Source organism: Ursus maritimus, unplaced genomic scaffold (genome assembly GCF_017311325.1).
Source record: "Ursus maritimus isolate PB19 unplaced genomic scaffold, ASM1731132v1 scaffold_28, whole genome shotgun sequence".
Classification (NCBI taxonomy): Eukaryota; Metazoa; Chordata; class Mammalia; order Carnivora; family Ursidae; genus Ursus; species Ursus maritimus.
The window spans coordinates 26,685,812-26,705,110 of record NW_024425341.1 but is presented as its reverse complement, the minus strand read 5'-3'; the positions used below and the strand labels follow the sequence as shown (position 1 = coordinate 26,705,110).

General features: G+C 41.4%; 1 protein-coding gene and 1 long non-coding RNA gene across 7 annotated transcripts in view; one reads left to right on the top strand and one right to left on the bottom strand.

The window, feature by feature from the left end:
• Positions 1-12,891, top strand: LOC103679346 (zinc finger protein 596-like). 5 transcript variants are annotated; one of them, XM_008708857.2, is made up of 9 exons: positions 29-116; positions 1,281-1,351; positions 2,886-2,971; positions 3,927-4,070; positions 7,819-7,899; positions 9,496-9,622; positions 10,526-10,618; positions 11,089-11,171; positions 11,625-12,891. In XM_008708857.2, exons 5-9 carry the CDS (start codon positions 7,888-7,890, stop codon positions 12,867-12,869), a joined length of 1,560 nt encoding a protein of 519 aa, XP_008707079.1. In that variant the 5' UTR covers positions 29-116; positions 1,281-1,351; positions 2,886-2,971; positions 3,927-4,070; positions 7,819-7,887; the 3' UTR covers positions 12,870-12,891. The 5 variants fall into 5 exon arrangements, with proteins under 5 accessions (XP_008707078.1, XP_008707079.1, XP_040499281.1 ...); XM_040643347.1 differs by having other exon boundaries at positions 11,622-12,891; XM_008708855.2 differs by lacking the exon at positions 2,886-2,971 and having other exon boundaries at positions 11,622-12,891.
• A 5-nt stretch (positions 12,892-12,896) lies between these two features.
• LOC103679348 overlaps positions 12,897-19,299 on the bottom strand; it is an 11,910-nt gene continuing 5,507 nt past the window's right edge. Inside the window, exons 4-5 of one of the 2 annotated variants that reach the window (XR_572914.2) lie at positions 14,585-14,699; positions 12,897-13,070 (exon numbers count right to left, since the gene is read on the bottom strand). This is a non-coding gene — a long non-coding RNA (uncharacterized LOC103679348). Of the gene's footprint in view, positions 13,071-14,071; positions 14,244-14,584; positions 14,700-19,299 lie in introns of those variants that run through there. The other variant, XR_572913.2, reaches the window with a different exon arrangement.

The following is a 19,299-nucleotide window of genomic DNA, read 5'->3' as shown; positions in this document are numbered from 1 at the left end:
CGCCCCCGGACGGCCCCGCCCCACGTTGGCCTCCCCGTCCCAGAGAAGGCCCCGCCCTCTCATGTAATTTCCTACTAACCCGGAAGAGGATTTCCGGAAGCGAAGGTCGTGCTCTGGTAAGTGAATTCTGGTCTTTGAGGTTTAAACCCGGGCTCCTCAGTCCCTTCCTGGCTCCATTCTCCACGTCCGGGGTCCGAGGATTCCTGCGGGCGCCACAGGCCCCGCAGCCGCCCGTCAGACCCACGGGGAGTTCGGCGTTGCCCTGAGACGCTCAGGGCGCCTGTCCCTCCGCTCCCTAGTCCAGTAGTCCGTGTCTGTTTCCGGTCGAAGTCGCCCCGAGGCCTTCCACAGAACCCAGTCCCCTCCTGAAACTCTGCCGCCTTCGTCGCCCTCCCGCGGCCGGGGGCACCGTCAGCGCCTCGGGGAGGCCCGTGAGCCCGGGACTGAGGGAAGAGAGCGAGTTTGTCCTGTGACAGCCCATGTCCTTGCGCCCCCAGACCTGCTCCCCCTAGGGGTTCGCGTGCTCGCTCCCGCTGGAAAGGGAGCGCCTCCGTCCCGGAGAGGTCGCGGTGTGTCGGGAGGATGAGGAGAAAAGACAAGGAGAGGGGACGAAGAAGGGACGGCAAGGGCTTAAAACGGAGTAACGTGGGGGATGGGAGGTGGGTGGTTACAGAGGACTTTGAAAGAAGCGGTGAAAGTGAGGAAGAATGTGGCCTGGGGAGAACAGTACAGCATGTGAAGACAGGTCAACACGGGAATGGGGACCATATAGTGAGACTCTGACCAACAGAGTCTGACCAACATCGCCGCGGGCGATGCAAGGGGATATTGCAGACGCATTAGATAAGTTTTTTAAAGTTCTAAATTGCATTCCCTATTAAAGTGTTCTTTGTTGATTAGTAAGTAATGTTACAGTATTTCTGTGTGCAGTTGTTGGAGATACTGATTTTTGTCTTCCCGTTCAAAACTTGATTTAAACAGGTAGTCTAATACTCAACACCTTCCTTTCTTTTATGTGATTTTTTTTTAAAGATTTTATTTATCTAGAGAGAGCACAAGCAGGGGGAGTAGCCAGCTGAGGAAGGAGCCCAATGTGGGACTCGATCCCAGGACCCCGGGATCATGACCTGAGCCAAGGCAGATGCTTAACCGACTGAGGCACCCAGGCGCCCCATTTGTGTGATCCTTTGATTACATGATCTGAGAACTAGTTTCCAACTAAGTATATGATGTCTTCAAATCTTCTGTCCTTTTTTTTTTTTTTTAACCAAATATTGTAGGATGGAATGCATCATTCTGGAACTTCATTCTAACATGTCTCATCTAATCATGATAAACACAGCGCTCAAAGGTACTTCCGTACCTGACCTTGTATGTTTTCCCATGCCAATAATTAGGTCTTCTTAACAATACGTTTTTTGATGTATTGATGTGATGTTCTGGAAAAAAAATTGAAAGCTTTTAATCATTGCGAGTAAAACCATGAAATAGAGAAGTTGCTCTTGCTCAGGAGGATGGAATACGGGCTGGAATCTTCAGGGACAGGGATGAGAAGGGCAAGCCTTGCCACTATTGACTGCAAGCCAAGGCATGCATAAGGCCAATGACGGTTTACTCTCCATTAGCCTCTCCTCACATTTCTGCCTGGCCCAAAACACACACACACACACACACACACACAGAGCATAAGGCAGCTGGGAAGGGGATTTTTAAAATAAGCACAAAACAAGTATCTCTCCAATGAGGAGGTAAGCCTTGGTTCTGCGATGGGAGGGCAAAGTGCCATGGGTGTTAATGGATGGGAGAGAGCCTGGGAGCTCAGAGACAGGAGAAGAGAAAACTCCACATCCTCCTTTGGTGATCCTGTGTTCAGTCTATAATGCAAGAGACTGCAAGGATTGTGACTTGAAAGGGAGGGTCACACAGACTCCCATTGCTCTGAATGCCAGGTGACAGGTGGGCTTCACCAGGATGTGGGGGCATTATGAAGCACAAGGCAGACACTTGTTCCTCTCCATCTGCAAGTTTATCATCCCTGTTCCCTGGTGCTTTAGTAGACTGCAGAGGACCACCTTTTCCACATGCTGATTTCCTCCCTACGTGAGTGTTGTAGCCAAGGAATGGGACAAGTTATTCAAAGACCTGAATGGCACATTTTCCAAACTGAGGAGTGACCCCTCAAGACTGCTCTTCCCTGAGAGAGTTGCTCAGAGTAGAAGAAGGATGACGATGATGACTAAGGAATGGCTTTTTCTCTGGAAAAGTTCACTTTTCTGTTGATTATTCTCCTCTCCTTCTTGAAATGCTGTTTTTAGGACATACTAATCTCTGCCTCTCAGGTATCCTGCCTAACACATTTCCTCACTCACCCATGGCTTTCCCTCTGTGCTCTCTCAACTCCAGACCAATTCCATCTCTCTGTGAACCATTGACATTGAACTTGTGAAGTGGCTCCATTTAGGGGATCTTCATGGGAAGGGCTTCATGCCCAGACACTGATCAGAGACAAGGACTGGGCACCATAGTATCAGTGAGGTTTGTCAGTAGGTATTGTATAAGGACCCAATCTGGATGTACTGTTTGCTTTACACACCAGGATTAAAGTGAATTAATCTCAGGAATACTTTGAAAAATCCTGTAAAAGAATACCCATAAGGGGAAACTTGTTGCACCTGATTGTATAATGTATCTGAAGCTTAATAAAGTGAATGTGTGCATTTGAGCTAAAAATATTAATAATTTGCCATAGAAGGGAGAGATTACAAACTGACAGCCGTGACAAATTGAGGTGGCACTTCAACACATAATGAGCGTTTTATTCACTAATTGCTAGTTAAAATCAACTTAAATGTCTAACATAAAGAGGATTTTAAAATTGTTCACAGCACATCGATCCCAACGTGCCATTACTGTTCGTGGATCTGTAAAGAGTCGACCTCTCTGCAGGTTTCTGAGGGTTCCTACCGTCTGGGTAAGCGAGGAGTTTGCTGCACCAGGAGATGGGACCTTTCTTGTTGTGACAGATTCTGGCCTGATGGCCCCCCCAGAATTACAAAGAAATCTTTATCCATGACCAACTCATGAGGATTCCCCCCTGCAAAAGCCAGGAATTCATTATGTACATACATACATACATACATACGTGTAGATTTGGATGAAATGACAATTCTTTATTTCCATTTTACTAGTTACTTAAGAGCCATATTTTATACACCTATGTTATTAAATGTTTTTTCTAATTTATTTTTCATGTGCATTTACATACTATTTTTTTTGTAGTTTAATCATAAATACACAGACACATACGTTGTTCTTACAGTGTTTATGTGGTGAAACCAAAATCCTTTCTTCATGCCCTTTGCTTTTTCTTTTTCCTGTGGAAGGCATCACCTATTTCACGTTAAAAAATATTCTATTCCATTTAATTCTAATATTGTATCACTGAATATTGTTTATTTTAACTACTTAATTGTGTTAAAGCTTCAGATAATGTATCTTCAGAGGTAATTTGACCTACCTTCATTTTTTTCTGTTCCAAATTGTTTTGACTATATCCTCACCCAAAATCAAAATCGACACAAAACTGACTTTTAAGGTAATTGTCAGTTTTTATGTGAAATACCAGGTGTTACTTATAAATTTGGATTGCACCAAATTTCTATAGTCACAGGTTTTTATGTCACAGTGTCCTCTAGTTTCAGAATTGGTTTGGTAGGCTTTACTCCTGTCATTTATGTCCTCAAAAAGTTCTTAAAACATTTTTCCATGTGTCTACAAAATGATTTCAAATGGGAGCCATATTTTGCTGTTATGAGTAAAGACTTTTTAAAAATGTGTTTGCTTAGTTTTTAAATTAACAAAACAGAAAGTATTGATTTCAGTATATTAAGTGTAGATCTGTCCACTTCTGAAAATATTTGTATTAGGTATCATCACTACAAAGGATTCTCCTGTTCTTTGGAATCTGAAGTCATCTCTTCGGAGAATAGCTGCAGTTCCAACTCCTTGACTCTGTGTTTGTACTTCCTCTATGGTTTCTCTTCGTCCAGCCTCGAGCATCCCAGGCCGTGGTGAGTGGCAGCAGCCCTGGCCAGCCCTGTCTTCTCAGCCTTCACTTGAGTGGGACTGCTGCTTTATCTGCTGCTGAATTTGTTTGCTGAGGTTTTCTTGATTAACAAAAAGTATTTCCCGCTATTTGACATGAATTTTTAAGATTCTCAATTATTTTGAAAGGTCAGATGTTTTTCTAAGGGTCTGTTGATGTGATCTAATTATTGCGGTATTTAAAATTATTTAATTAAAGAACCGCCTGGGTGGCTCAGTCGTTTAAGCTTCTGCCTTTGGCTCAGGTCATGATCCCAGGATCCTGGGATCAAGTCCTGCATTGGGCTCCCTGCTCAGTGGGGAGTCTGCTTCTCCCTCTGCCTCTGCCCCTCCCCATGTTCATTCTCTCTCATGCACTCTGTCTCAAATAAATAAATAAACTCTTTTTTTTTTTTAATTAAAGACAATCCAATTACAGTGAGCTTTGGTCCCTGAAATCTGCTTGCTTGCCACCATCTCAAGTTCATCCCATTACTCAACTACCTTCTGGCGTGTTCTCACTCTGGGGCACAGTAGGTTCTGCAATGTGTCTACAATGTTACACTTGCTCCCTCATGGGAGGGGTGAGGGCTGAACCTATTTCTGTCTTTGCTAAACTTTCTAATGCTCTCCCAACTAAACTTTAAGGTGTCAGATAAATTATGTGTGCATTTTAATAGTGTTTCCCCACCTCCACAAATGAAATGCTTTAGTATTTGTACAGACAATATCCTTGTCATTATTTCTTTAAATAATCTCTTTTAAATTAGACTTAACTTCACAAGGAGAGATGATCTCTCTGCTTTTATTCATCCATGTAATTTCACTGTCTGGTACAGTCTTTGTTCTGAGTTGACTTGAAACATATTTATTAATGACAAAAGGAGATCATCTCTTGTTCTCAAGTGACAAATGTTGCTGTAAATAGGTTAAAGACAGAACACATCAAAGAGGGCACCTGTGTGGCTCAGTGGGTTAAGTGTCTGCCTTTGGCACAGGTCACGATCTCAGGGCTCTGGGATCGAGCCCCAAGTCGGGCTCCCTGCTCCATGGGGAGTCTGCTTCTCCCTCTCTCTGCCTCCCCTGCTTGTGCTCTCTCTCAGTCTCTGTCAAATAAATACAATAAAATCTTAAATACATCAAAGTTACATGAAAAGCAAAAATTTCATCAACTAATGGCTTACTACTAAAATAATACATACGAAAGATTTTTTACTGTCAGAAGATTAAAATGTTAAAGAAAATGACAGGGCATTCCTATGGCATCCTACCTAAAAGGAAAATAGATTGCATGATATTTCTTCAGAAACAATATATTCTTCTATAAAGAAATGTCTTAAGATTTTAAAATTTTTATTCTTTTACCATCAGTTTAAAACATACACTACTTAGAGATAGAAAGTAGAAATTCCATAGTTGTCAAAGGGTGAGGGTGGGAAGAGGAATGGGAGTTGTTCAGTGGTTTAAAAGATGGAATGAGTTCTGGAGATAGATGGTGATGATAGTTGCACAACATTATGAATGTATTAACGTCATTGGGCTGAACACTTAAAAATATTTAGAATGGGGGCGCCCAGCTGGCTCAGTCAGTGGAGCATGTGTCTTGATCTCAGGGTTGTAAGATTACTTTAAAAAAAAAAAAATCTTAAAAAAAAAAATTAGGATTGGTAAACGTTACATTGTGTGTATTTTGCCACAATAAAATAAAATGGAAAAATATCCTATTTATAGTAGAATCAATGCTTACAGTGATCATTCACTCTGAAATCATCTGTCAAAAAAGAAGAAATAATCTGTCAAGTTATGTAATTCATCTACTTAGTAGGAAAAAAAAAATCGTGTTTTGGAAAGTGAGGAGAGAAATCAGAATGTATGAGTTCAAAGGCATGGAGGTTTGAAATATTTAAGGAGCATGGAAGATTTATTAGTTACCAAACAAGGATGGTGTTGCCAGACACATTTGGAAGCCACTGTAAGTTGTGACTTCACATACACAGGAGGGTCAGTGTCTTGGTCCCGTGTTGCCACATACAGTCATGGGATAGGCAGGTGTGTGGAGTCACCTGCTGTTGGAGCCTTGATCAGCAGCCATAGTAAAAAGACATAAATAACATTAGTCTGGGTAAATATCTATGGACGTGAGTAACTGAATTTAAACTGGGCAGTAAAAATCAGGAGGCCTGGAGGCTGACGTTTGGGAATTGGGGCAATGCTGTGCTTCTCATGCAGTAGAGAACATGGACACAGGAACTAATTCTGTGAAAAAGCAAGGCCAGTAGGTTATCAAAACAGGGTGGGGCCTCTGATTGTTAATGTTGGGGGTACTATTCCAGGTACAATCTAAGTGTGATGTGTAACCCTTAAAATTTGAGAGCAGGAGAAAGGCAAAGGAAAATTCAAATTCTGCCCGTAACATTTTTCTAACGTATGCTTGTGTGCATGTATATGCTGGCATGCATGGAGTTTTGTCATATTACTGAAGTTTCCTGAACCTTTGATGATGGCATGTATTAAATTAATAATGAAACCATAATTAGCAGAATTCTTTTGAGGAAAAAAATGAATAAATTATGTATGTCTCCCAAGCACAGAATCACATAAAATAAAACTTTATCTTTTCTTGTCGTGAGATACAAATGGGTAAGTTAAACCTACTTCTGTTTATGACTCATATCATTTGTCCATGAAATACATTTACTTACTATGAATGTTTTAGGAGAGGATTTACAATTGATCAATGCTTTCACAGATACACAAAAACGCAGAATGAAACAGTGAAATTCAGGGAAGTTGCAGCTAATGCAGATTTCAGTGGACAATTTTCTAAAATTTTAGCTGGAGGAAATAAACGTCGTCCTACAATCCTTTCATTCTATAATTTCTGGAAGTACTACCCTGTAAAGATGGTTGAACGTGACAGTTGTGCTGTAACCCACATATTCCGGCAGTTTTCTGATGCAGGGGATTTTAAGGGCTAAATTTGTAAGATGGGTGTCCTTGATCCCTTAATCTTACCATAAAATGCATTCTTTTTTTAAGATTTTTTTATTTATTAGAGCATGAGCAGGGGGAGGGGCAGAGGGAGAGGTAGGAGCAGACTCCGCTGAGCAGGGAGCCTGATGATGCAGGGCTCCATCCCAGGACCCCGGAATCATGACCTGAGCTGGTCAGATGCTCAACGAGTGACCCACCCAGGCACCCCCATAAAATGCATTCTTAACAATCTTGTTTCATAACCAAACCCATTCAGAACAAATCTAAAGGTCAGTGTTGGAGTGATATTGCTGGAGACCCTGCAGACCTTCCTTGGAGGAGACAAAGATGGATGATATGTGTATCCAGAGGACTGGGACAGGGAAGAATAGGGCTGTCTCAACACCAGAGGGCAGAGGAGGAGTTAGGGAAACTGCTAATAAACTAATACCTCAGTCTGAGAAATTTCACAATGCTTATACGTGTGGCAGGTGCCAGAAATCCTATTTTGGAATCAGGAGGGAATTGACTTTTCACATTCTTCCTAAATCAAGGGTACTTCCATCTTCTCTCCAAGCAACAATAGTCAGAGCCTTAACTTTGGAGAGCCGTCCTCCCCTCCCCGTTTCCTTTGGAGCACACTGCATGTTTCTGTCGGTTCTGCTGGGGGTTACTTCCAGGTGAAGGAGTGGGGCTTCATAACAAGTGGGTATGGAAATTGTGGGCAGCTTGGAGTTTCATGGCTCCTTTCTCCTTCCTCAGCTTTGCCTCCTGTTGCTGAGACTGTATGAGTGAAAACCCAGAAGACCCTTGGCAACCGAGCTACTAAGAATGGACTCACAAGTGAGTAGGGACATATTCTTTCTACTGAAATAGCATGTCTGTTGCCATCATGTGGACATACATCTCCTACAAGCATTCATGTTCTAAGTACACTCAAGTTTTTCAAGGATCTGAACTTGAAGCTTTCCAAGAAGTGTGGAATGGTCATGTTTGGTCAAGGACTCACCACGTGGTAATCTCTTTCCCAATACTATGCTAAGATATCTCAGCCTCAGCTAATGCCCTATATTTTCAGGAGAGATGAGAGAGAGTTTTCTTTCCATATCCATCCTATGCCCTAGTTGGCACCAAAAATTCACTCATTAACCATTTTATTGACTGTAATGGGCTTAGGATTCAGGTTAATACAGGTGATAAAAAAGAATAAAGAGCAAAACTTTACAGCCCAGTAAGAAGGCAGATGTTCCCACATGTGAGCTTAGTCCAGTATAATATGTGCTGGGGCGGGGTGCTAATTAATAGTGAGGGAAAAGGAATGATGGTCATGTCAGATGTAATTCAGGAAAAGGCATATAGGAGGTAAAATAAAACCTAGGGACCTGTGGAAATTTTTGATGAGCTGAAGAGACAAGAACAATAAAGTGGCTTTAAGCATGCTTGAACAGAGAGACAAGATAAAGAAAAGCACAATGATAACTGATATGTGGAGGGCCTCAGGCAACAGAAGGGTCCGGGATATTACTATCCTTCATTAGGGAAGTCTCAGAGCCTCTGGCATGAGGCTTTTAGCCTTGAACCATTTAGCCTTATACTTTACAATGAACACCTGTTACGTGAAGATAAAAGGATGTGCTGCTGATCTCATATCCTGTGTGAATTCTGTTCAGTTCTGCAGAATTATAGACATTGCCTCAATACTCTGACAGTTACTGAATAATAAAACTATTGTGTTTAAGAAATGTTTGCTGGTTAGCATTTTCTATGTCATTGGATGTTTAAGAACTCGTAAAAGGTCATTACACCATTTCAAGGATGACGAAACAGGTCATAAAGGGGAATAATCTAATCATACTACTTAAAAAGTGGCAGGTTGTGTAACGAGTCCATAGATTTACTTGAAATTGGTGGCAAATAGTGTTTTAGTTTTAAGTTTTCCAGACAGACTATTATACTCATGATCTGGAAATCTTTTTTTCTTTTTAAAGATTTTATTTATTTATTTGTCAGAGGGAGAGAGAGTACAAGCAGGGGGAGCCGCAGGCAGAGGGAAAGGGAGGAGCAGACTCCCCACTGAGCTGAGAGCCCGACATGGGGACCCAGGGATCATGACCTGAGCGGGAGGCAGCCGCTTTACCAACTGAGGCACTGAGGTGCCCTCTGAAGTCTTACTTACAAGTTTTTTGGGAAATCCACAGGTTATATTATATCATTTCTCATCTGATATCTCCTGGTAATGAAATGTGTGTATTTTGAATGTGTGGGTGTATCTGAAAGTCAGATGTCCAGGTGTGCACTGAAAATGATGACTGAAGCCAACATCCTGTTTGAGCTTTCTGTACACGCAGCCCCCCTTCCTTAGTGCCGTCACCTGTACCATCCTCCCCTGAACATTGGCAGAAATGGCCCTGTCTGAAAAGAACATCCGCAATCTTCTAGGAATCAGTGACCTTTGAGGATGTAGCTGTAGACTTCACTCAGGAAGAATGGACCCTGCTGGACAGGTCCCAGAGAAGACTCTTCAGAGATGTGATGCTGGAGAACATCAGTCACCTGGTCTCAATTGGTGAGTCTCTTCCTGTTTAATTATGTGTGTATACATCCGTTCCCTCACTCATTCAACAGCTGTGTGGAAAAGAGTCCTCCTTTCTCACTGAAGACTCTGCTGTCTCACTCACAACTACCTCACAGCAGTCGTCTTCACGTTTTACTTTTGTCATCCCACTAGAACGTAATCTTCCTCATATAATTTCATGTCTTTCTTGCTACTCAATCTCCACAACACCTGACCAGTGGTGGGAACTCATTATTTTTGAATGGTAAGTAAATATATTGACTTTTTTAAAATTATTTTTTTTCCTGTGGGGACTGACCAGACCACAGTATTTAAAAAACAAACAAAACAGACCATGGCACCTGGGTGGCACAGTCGGCTGAGTGTCCGACTCTGTTTCAGCTGAGGTCATGATCACAGGGTTGTGGGATTGAGCCCTGCGTCAGGCTCCATGCTCAGCATAGAATCTGCTTAAGTTTCTCTCTCCCTCTCCCTCCCCCCACCCGGGTCTCTCTAAAATAAATAAATCTAAAAAAAAAAACAAAACAAAAAACAAATGGTGGTTTTCCATTTAGAGCCTAGATTTTTCTGGTGGAGTTGTATTTACTGGATTCATTTAGGATATAATATTCAAACACTATGAGAACTTGTATCTTCTGTGTTAAAATACTGAAGATTGCACAGTTTGTCTCTGAACTTAGGCATCAACAATGATAGGTCCTTAATGTCCTTGGGAAAAGCTAAGAGTTAAACTTCTGTTCATGAAGGACTATCCGTTTTGTTTTCAACATACTCGTACCTGGGATGACTTTCAGAGATTACCTTCTTCTTTCTCATTAGTTGGCCCTATATTGATGATCATGTACTGTTATGAGCACAAAAGTCAAAATTCAATTATCTTTTTTCTATGAACAGGCAGACAACTCTACAAGTCAGACACGATTTCCCACTTGGAACCAGAAGAGCAACTTTCAAAAGGGATAGGTTTGCTGCAATGCCAGAGCCTAGGTGAGCTACAGGAAGAGCCTAGTCAGTGAGTGAGTAGGCCCTAAGAATCATCAAATGAAATTTAGTGGCTTTTTAAAAATAGAGACAATATGATAGGGGAAATTTTTTTCAGATGTTGTCATTATACTTAACAGATGTCGGTTTCTAGTCTGTCTTTGGGAAGGTAATAGTTATGTACTTATTGGAGTTAAAATACACAGAATGTCCCTTTCCATGATTCTTTTCTATGAAGATTGTCCCTCTCTTTTCCTCCCCAACTTGCCATCTCCATCTTATTTTTCTCCTATTTCAGTCCTGAAAATGTCAACTGTTTATGTCCTGTGTGTTTCTTCTCCTTATGGTATTCCTTAATTTGACATTCTTTCCCATCTCTGTGTCAGTATTTGAAACATACTCAAATGAGCATTTAGTGTCTTCAACATTTTAATTCCATCAATGTCACTATGGCAATTTTTCCCCAATCATTTCAGATAGGGAAGATGATCTTAAAAAACAAGAAATGATATTCATGCAACATATCTGCAAGAAGGATACAACATTAATCAGTGCAATGGTAAGCTTTAAGGGACTGAACCTGTACTTCCAAATGATGTGGGTACTGAATAAGGAATTGGGCACAATTACCCAACCATAATTTAAGATGGAATCAAGGGTTTTCACAACAGGAAGTTTTGGTTAGTGTGATTTTAGGGAAGAAATTAATCTTAAGTCAAAACCATAACCTGAGGTTTTGTTAAAAAACAGCTGCATGATCATGACTTATATACCTAACATTTGAACCATAATAATGTCTATAATCAGATACCTCTGCATTTGGGATGCTACAAAAAAGAAAATATCTATGCTTGCTGGAGAGGAATACCCCATATTTATGTAACCAATATAGAGTCATTTTTGTAGGAGTCTACCACTGAATGATGACTGTAGAATTTCTATGTAGGTGAAGGAAGGAAGGAATAAACGTGAGGAAATTTTTAACAGTCTCTTATTTCCTTTCAAAAAGCAGAGATCTCACACTCAAGAGGATCCTTTTGAATGCAGTGATTTCGGAGAAAATTTTACTGAAATACTAACATGGACTCAATATGTGGTACCAAAAATGGGAAAGAAACCCTATATCGGCAAAGAATGTGGAAAAAACAGCAGTTATTTGACATCTTTTAATATACATAAGCAGAGCCCCACTACATGTAAATCAAATGAATGTCATCAACGTGGGAATGCCTTTATTCAAAGCTCGGCCCGTAGACCAACCAATAATAATCAAAATGGAGAGAAAACATTTGAATGTCATGAATGTGGGAAAGCCTTTGGAAAAAGTTCTAACCTTAGGCGACATGAGATGATTCACACTGGAGTGAAACCACATGGATGTCATCTATGTGGGAAAGCCTTCACTCATTGTTCTGACCTTAGAAAACATGAGAGAATTCACACTGGAGAGAAATCATATGGATGTCATCTGTGTGGGAAAGCCTTCAGTAAGAGTTATAATCTTAGGCGACACGAGATGATTCATACTAGAAAGAAACCACATGAATGCCATCTATGTGGGAAAGCCTTCACTCACTATTCTGACCTTAACAAACATGAAAGAACTCACTTTGGAGAGAAACCATATGGATGCCATCTCTGTGGTAAGACATTCAGTAAAACTTCTTACCTTAGACAACATGAGCGAACTCATAATGGAGAGAAACCTTATGAGTGTCATCTCTGTGGTAAGGCCTTCACTCACTGTTCTCACCTCCGAAAACATGAGAGAACTCACACTGGAGAGAAACCATACGAATGTCATCTATGTGGGAAAGCTTTCACTGAATCTTCTGTCCTTAGACGACATGAGAGAACCCACACTGGAGAGAAACCGTATGAATGTCATCTGTGTTGGAAAGCCTTTACTGATTCTTCTGTCCTTAAACGACATGAGAGAACTCACACTGGAGAGAAACCGTATGAATGTCACATATGTGGGAAAGCTTTCAATCACTCTTCTGTCCTCAGACGACATGAGAGAACTCACACCGGTGAGAAACCGTATGAATGTAATATATGTGGAAAAGCCTTCAATAGAAGCTATAACTTTAGATTGCATAAGAGAATCCACACTGGAGAGAAACCATATAAATGTTACGTATGCGGGAAAGCCTTCAGTAAATATTTTAACCTTAGACAACATGAGAAAATACATGTAAAGGTAATAAATGTGGAAGATTCACCACCTATAGCTTCAAACTATAAGCATTCTTGAGGGCTCAAACACTCAAGAAACACTATGTTTATAATCGGTGTGGGAGAGCATTTATTCATCCTTATTACTTCACTCAACTGAAGGTAATCCAAAGTAGAGAGAATCCCTGTGTGGGTCATCTATAAGACAAAACCTTTAGATAATGGACTGACATGAAGGAATGTAAATGAAGTGAGTGTGGAAGAATTTTCATCCACGGTTCTGTCAAACAAAATGGAGAAGTTACATGTCAGAGAAAATATGTAATCAACGCAGAAATACTTTCATTTATCCTTTAAATAAGCGAATTGTGTAGGAGAGATTCTAGATCTGTAATCACTGCACTCATTCAATTTAGCAACACATTTGGCATGTAGAAGAAAGCTGCTAAAACAAGAAATAAGTGGGAAAAAATCCTTAGGAAGACGAGAATTTTGTTGCCAAAGGGTTGTGTTCAGTGAGAACTAGGACCTGAAGAAGATTGAGGACATTGGAGCATCCTATTTCGAGAATGCTTAACAGGCTTACAGTGACGTCTGTAGTGACAAAGCACTGCCTCTACTAGTGGCAAAACCCAGTTTGGCACAGCTAGAAGCAGAGACAATCTGACCCTGCCCACAGCCCCGTCACAACAGCCACAAATGCACAAATCACCCAACTGAGGAGACCTGTGCGTCCCAGTTCCCCCCACATGCAAATGCAGAAAGCCAGACCAGCTGGCACTTTTCTTCTGCTGGGTTAACAATAGGCCGAGTCGTTGGCACTCACTCATTTGAACACGATTAGTCATCTTTGTTCACATGTGGCAAAAAAGAGAATGCAGATGCTTGTAACTAATTTATAATGTTATGAGTATGCAATGCCCTTTTCAATCCCTGCTTTATCTCTGTCCTTTGGTTTGATAATATTATTGATGTCCTCACACTAATTTGTTTTCTATGTGTAAAGTCTTAAACTCACCCATTAATGTCACCAACAGGACACAGTTTCCCAAACCTAGAACTATTGAATTTCTCCATCTTCTCGTGTTTTTTACAACTTCCATTTTGTGCAGTAACATTATAAATTTTCCTCCTAACTCCAATCTAAATATATATATATGTGGATTTGTTCAGTCTCTTTTTTTTTCCATCACCTTTACTGTTGCTTTGCAAGGATGTTTTTGTATTTTTTGATTTATTTCACACATTGTCTTAAAAAAAAGGAGGAGACTGAACTTGATGTGGTTTTGCCCAGACAAGTTTATTATTCTCTTAGAGTGAAGAAACATCCCTTTATCCATCCAGGAATTGAAATACACTCAGGCTAGGTGGCAGCTCTGATTTCATTCATTCATTCATATCTGTCAGGTCATTCCTCTAGATTTCTCGGAGACACCTTCCGAAGTACTATAAACTGAGGAAACAAAACGCTTTCCTTTACTCTTTATCCCCACCTAAAAACCTACGGGGAAAAGGATGCCAGTATTGGGAGATTCTCTGTATTTCAGTCAGCCTAGGCCAGTCCACACGTTTACATATCCATCTACTTGTTGTTATTCCCTGGTAGTGTTTTTTTGCCTATGATTTTCAGTGTCTATACTAAGCAAATTCCCCCAGTTGTGGAAATCAGATGGTCTCCCCTCATGGTTCTTACAGTCCTCTCTGGTTTCACAAATCTCTGAATTTAAAACAATACAATTTTTATTTGAATCTTTAATTTCCTGTTGTCTGTCTTGTCTCTACTCAACATCTTACCTGGAAGCAGAAGCCTCAATGTTTTGCTTGAACAAATTTCCCGCTGATTTTATTTCAGTCAAGAAAAGCTGCCTATTTCTCTGGACTGTCCTTCCGTGGTGTTCATTTCCAGATGCTTCAATAGAAAAAGCCAGTATGAGTATGATAATTACATCATTGAGCTTCCCTTTTCTCAGATGGTATCAGTCATCTGAACAGGCTACACTTCAATGCCTTTGGGTAGTTGCTTTGTGTATTTTAGTTAAGGTTTCAGTTATTACTGCTTAGTTGGTCCAGTGCAAGCTACTTGGCCAAAACGGAAATAATTCACCTGGAGACATTTAAACCAAAGAATGATTCATCTCTTTTTAATGCATAATATATTTGTCAGAATTTTGAAAATAGTTACTATTTATATAAGAAAAATTCTCCAGTTTACAACTTGGAATCACATTAAAACTTTGATACTTTCTCGTGGGAAACTGGTTTAATTATCTGCACTTTCCTAACGTAGTTTCTTGGTACTATGTTTGTATCAAACACCCATATGCCAACTATACAAACCAGTTGTGCTGGGTTCTGATGGAGGTCAGCACACATTTCATTACTATATCAAATGCCTGGCCTTCTCAGCCCTGGGTTTCCGTGTTGATGTCCAAGGATGAAATACCCTATTATCAAAGCACTGTGTTAGCAACTCTGTGTGGTCAGAGGGCATATGGGGATTATATGACCTGTATACAGTCATGTTTCCTTGGTGTTTCTGTGACTTAGAAGGCATAGGTCATTATGGTGTCTGAGAGTATGTGATCAGCGTGGAAGGTGCACACTTGACTGTCAGAACGTAAACATGTTATCAGATGTTGTGTGTGCACATGCACGTGTTAGGGCTTGTGTGTGTGAGGACTGTGTTTCAGAAAGCACAGGAGGTGGAAGGCACCAGTTCAACAGTCCAGTAAAGGCCCACAGAGCACGCCCACCAGGGAGCCTGGGAAAAGCAAAACCAGCAATGTGGGGTCAGACCCATGGGACTTGTGGGGGCTCTGGAGAAGAGAAGACTAGAATCCAGGGTCTGAATGGTTCAGAGATGTGGGAGCTGTGGGCACCACACATGGGGGCTCTGAGTGGGAGAGATAAGTATGGGTCGAATGTTGAAGAGCGAGTAATAGAGCTTATGTGGTGGAAAGCCTATAGGTTGGGGGATCAAGGATCCTAAATTCTCCACCAGGGAAAAGGACCAAAGCTACTTTGAAGCAGCAACCCCAAAGCAAAAATGTGAGGTGATGCATACAGCTGGAGGAAGGGGCAGGAGCAGAAACACCTGAATAGGGTAGGTGAGGCATGGACTGCTCACACTGGCTACGTGTTTCTCAAGGCCCAGCACCACCTGACCCCAGCCTCACTGCCCCTGCCCCTTTCTGGGGGAGGCCCCTCTTTGGTCACACTTCTCTTTGATGAACACTACCTGCCTTATAGTTTCCTGCTGAGCTAGAAGCAGATTTCCTGGAGCGAAGGTACCACCCAAGTGGACCAGGTGCTCCTGTCTCTGAGACTCAAGTCCTGCATTCACTGGCACCTCCCCTCCCCACCCATTCTCCACACCTGGTGGCAGGAGTCCCCACAGATAGCACAGTCCACACACCTGCCCATACCATCAGCAAGGAGACCCACATCACCCTGAAACACTCAGGACACTGGTCGTTCTGCTGTCAGGTCTAACTCATTTTGTTTCTAGTTAAAACTGACGGGAAGCTATCCCTGTCTGGACTTTCTGCCTTTGCGCTCTTCGCTGTCTCCTGTCCCAATGCTGTGAAAAGTCACAATTAGGGAAGTGGATTATTGCCCTTCACCTCCATCAACCCTGTTGGCCCTCCAGACCGTCCCCCAGGTGCCATGCCATTCCTGGTCCTAGCATTCTGCAGACCCCAGTCCTCTCCTGAGACCCCTTTTCTGTTCTGGGAGCTGCACCCTGCTGTTTCTCAGGCCCTTCCTTCAGTCTGCCTCAGGGAGGTTCCAGGGGAGGGGGGGTTGCCAACCTCTCCTTGTATTCCAAATTTCACCTTCCGTGCTATGTCTGGCATGGTGTGTTTATGTTCCAGTGTTTTGCTGGGAAGTAAGCTCTTCCTAGGAGGAGGGCATCTTCAGTACATCCGTATGGATGTCTTGTTGGGTGTGGAATACGGAGGAAAGAACACATCAGAGGGAGAACAAGGGAGACAGAACGAGTCTGAGAAAGTGAGGTGGAAAGAGAGAGTAAAATAAAGGATGCGGTGGGTGGGTCCAATGGGCTCAGACAGACATACGAGCAGCGAAATACGAGTGATCTAGACAAGAATCAGTGGGATCATGAGAGATGGAGGAGAGAACACAAGTAAGCCTTAACAGCAGCACAGGGCACAAAGGAAGATCAAATGTCATAATCATCACGTTTTTTAAAATTTTCCAAATTACTTCCCCCTCAAAATTTATTGTCATGAGGCCTCAGTGTTTTTCAGTCTTATATACTAAAAATATTCTTCACTCTTTGTTAAATCATTTTACATTATTTCATTATGTAGTTTGTAAAGATACTAGATTTTTTTTTATATTTATCAGTAAAACCTTGTTTAACCAGTTACTCTAACATCCAGCAGCATCTTTGCTTTCTTTATGTGATCTTCTGACTTCCTGAGCAGTGACCTGAACATGATTAATAAATTGCATAGAGCCATTTCTATAGCAGACTTCTCAGGTTTTCCTGGATTTTGTACTTATAATTTTCATGCAGTCAAACATAAAACCTTCCCTTCAGGGGCACCTGGGTGGCTCAGTCATTAAGCGTCTGCCTTCGGCTCAGATCATGATCTCAGGGTCCTGGGATCAAGCCCCTCATTGGGCTCCCTGCTCAGCGGGAAGCCTGCTTCTCCCTCTCCCACTGCTGCTCCCCCTGCTTGTGCTTCCTCACTCACTCTCTCTCTCAAATAAGTAAATAAAATCTTAAAAAAACAAATGAACCATATAATGTAGTTATATAGCCAAATTCAGATACATTAACAACTTACTTCCAGCTCAAGGTTAAAGGACAAAAGTACTGAGAGTAACTATAGCTACCATAATTTTTAAAGGACATACAATGTGAAAAGAAATAAACTGTGACATCAAAAACATGAAACAAAAGGGAGAGAGTAAAGTTTAGTTGTTTATCAGCTTACATTAGACTATTATATCTAGATGATGTTTTACCTAAGTCTTATGGTGACCACAAAGCAACGGTACATACACAGAAGATACAAAGACAGGAATCAAAGCGTACCACTACAGGGGCGCCTGGGTGGCTCAGTCATTAAGCGTCTGCCTTCGACTCAGGGCGTGATCCCGGAGTCCTGGGATCGATCCCCACATCAGGCTCCTCCGCTGGGAGCCTGCTTCTTCCTCTCCCACTCCCCCTGCTTGTGTTCCCTCTCTCCCTGGCTGTCTCTCTCTCTCTGTCAAATAAATAAACAAAATCTTAAAAAAAAAGAAAAGAAAAGCATAGAACTACAGAAAATCATCAATACACAAAGAGGATCAAGAAAACTGCAGAACTTCGAGAAAAGAACTAAACGAGATGGCATTAGTAAGTCCTTGTCTATAATAGTTATGTAAAATGTGAGTGGATTAAATTCTACAATAAAAAGGCAGAGTGCGTGACTGCATTAAAAACAATACCCAAATATACGCTGTCTACAAAAGATCTGCTTCAGCTTTAAAGGCACATACAGACTCAAAGTGGTGGGACAGGAAAACATATTCCAGGCCAGTGGAAATCCTGAGAGCAGAGGTAGCTATATTTACATCAGACAACACTGACTTTCTCTCAGAAGTTATAAAAAGAAACAAGACCATTATACGTTGACACAGAGATGAGTTCATCAAGAAGATATAACATGTGTAAGTATATTAAACAATATAATACTCAGACTAAAATGAACAGACTATTTTATAATGATGGAATAGGGGAAGGCTTCCAAAATAAAATTAGAAAGGTGACAGCATGAAGATTTATATTTCACTGTATAAAAATTCTAACTAAAACAGATCAAAGTGCACACACGTATGTGTATGTATAACCGGGTGTACACGTGATAGAACTAGAATATAAAATATTTTGTTAAATTACATGAAAAATGAGCCAAGTACAAAAATTTACATGGATATGTCTATAAATACAACTGTATTAATAACATTTATTCAGGGGGCGCCTGGGTGGCTCAGTCATTAAGCGTCTGCCTTCGGCTCAGGCCGTGATCCCAGGGTCCTGGGATTGAGCCCCACATCGGGCTCCTCCACTGGGAGCCTGCTTCTTCCTCTCCCTCTCCCCCTGCCTGTGTTCCCTCTCTCGCTGGCTGTCTCTCTCTCTGTCAAATAAATAAATAAAATCTTTAAAAAAAAAATTTTATCCAGTCATCAGTGAAATATAAATAAAAAGCTATTTTTCTTTATATACATAAAAATAAAAAATGTCATATTGAGTCCTGTTTACAGTTGAATGAAAAGCCCACACTTTGAAGATTTTTTTTTTTATTCAACAGAGAGACAGCCAGTGAGAGAGGGGGAGTGGGAGAGGAAGAAGCAGGCTCATAGCAGAGGAGCCTGATGTGGGGCTCGATCCCATAACGCCGGGATCACGCCCTGAGCCAAAGGCAGATGCTTAACCGCTGTGCCACCCAGGCGCCCCTTATTTTTTTTTTTTAAGATTTTTTTTTTTTTTTTTGAAA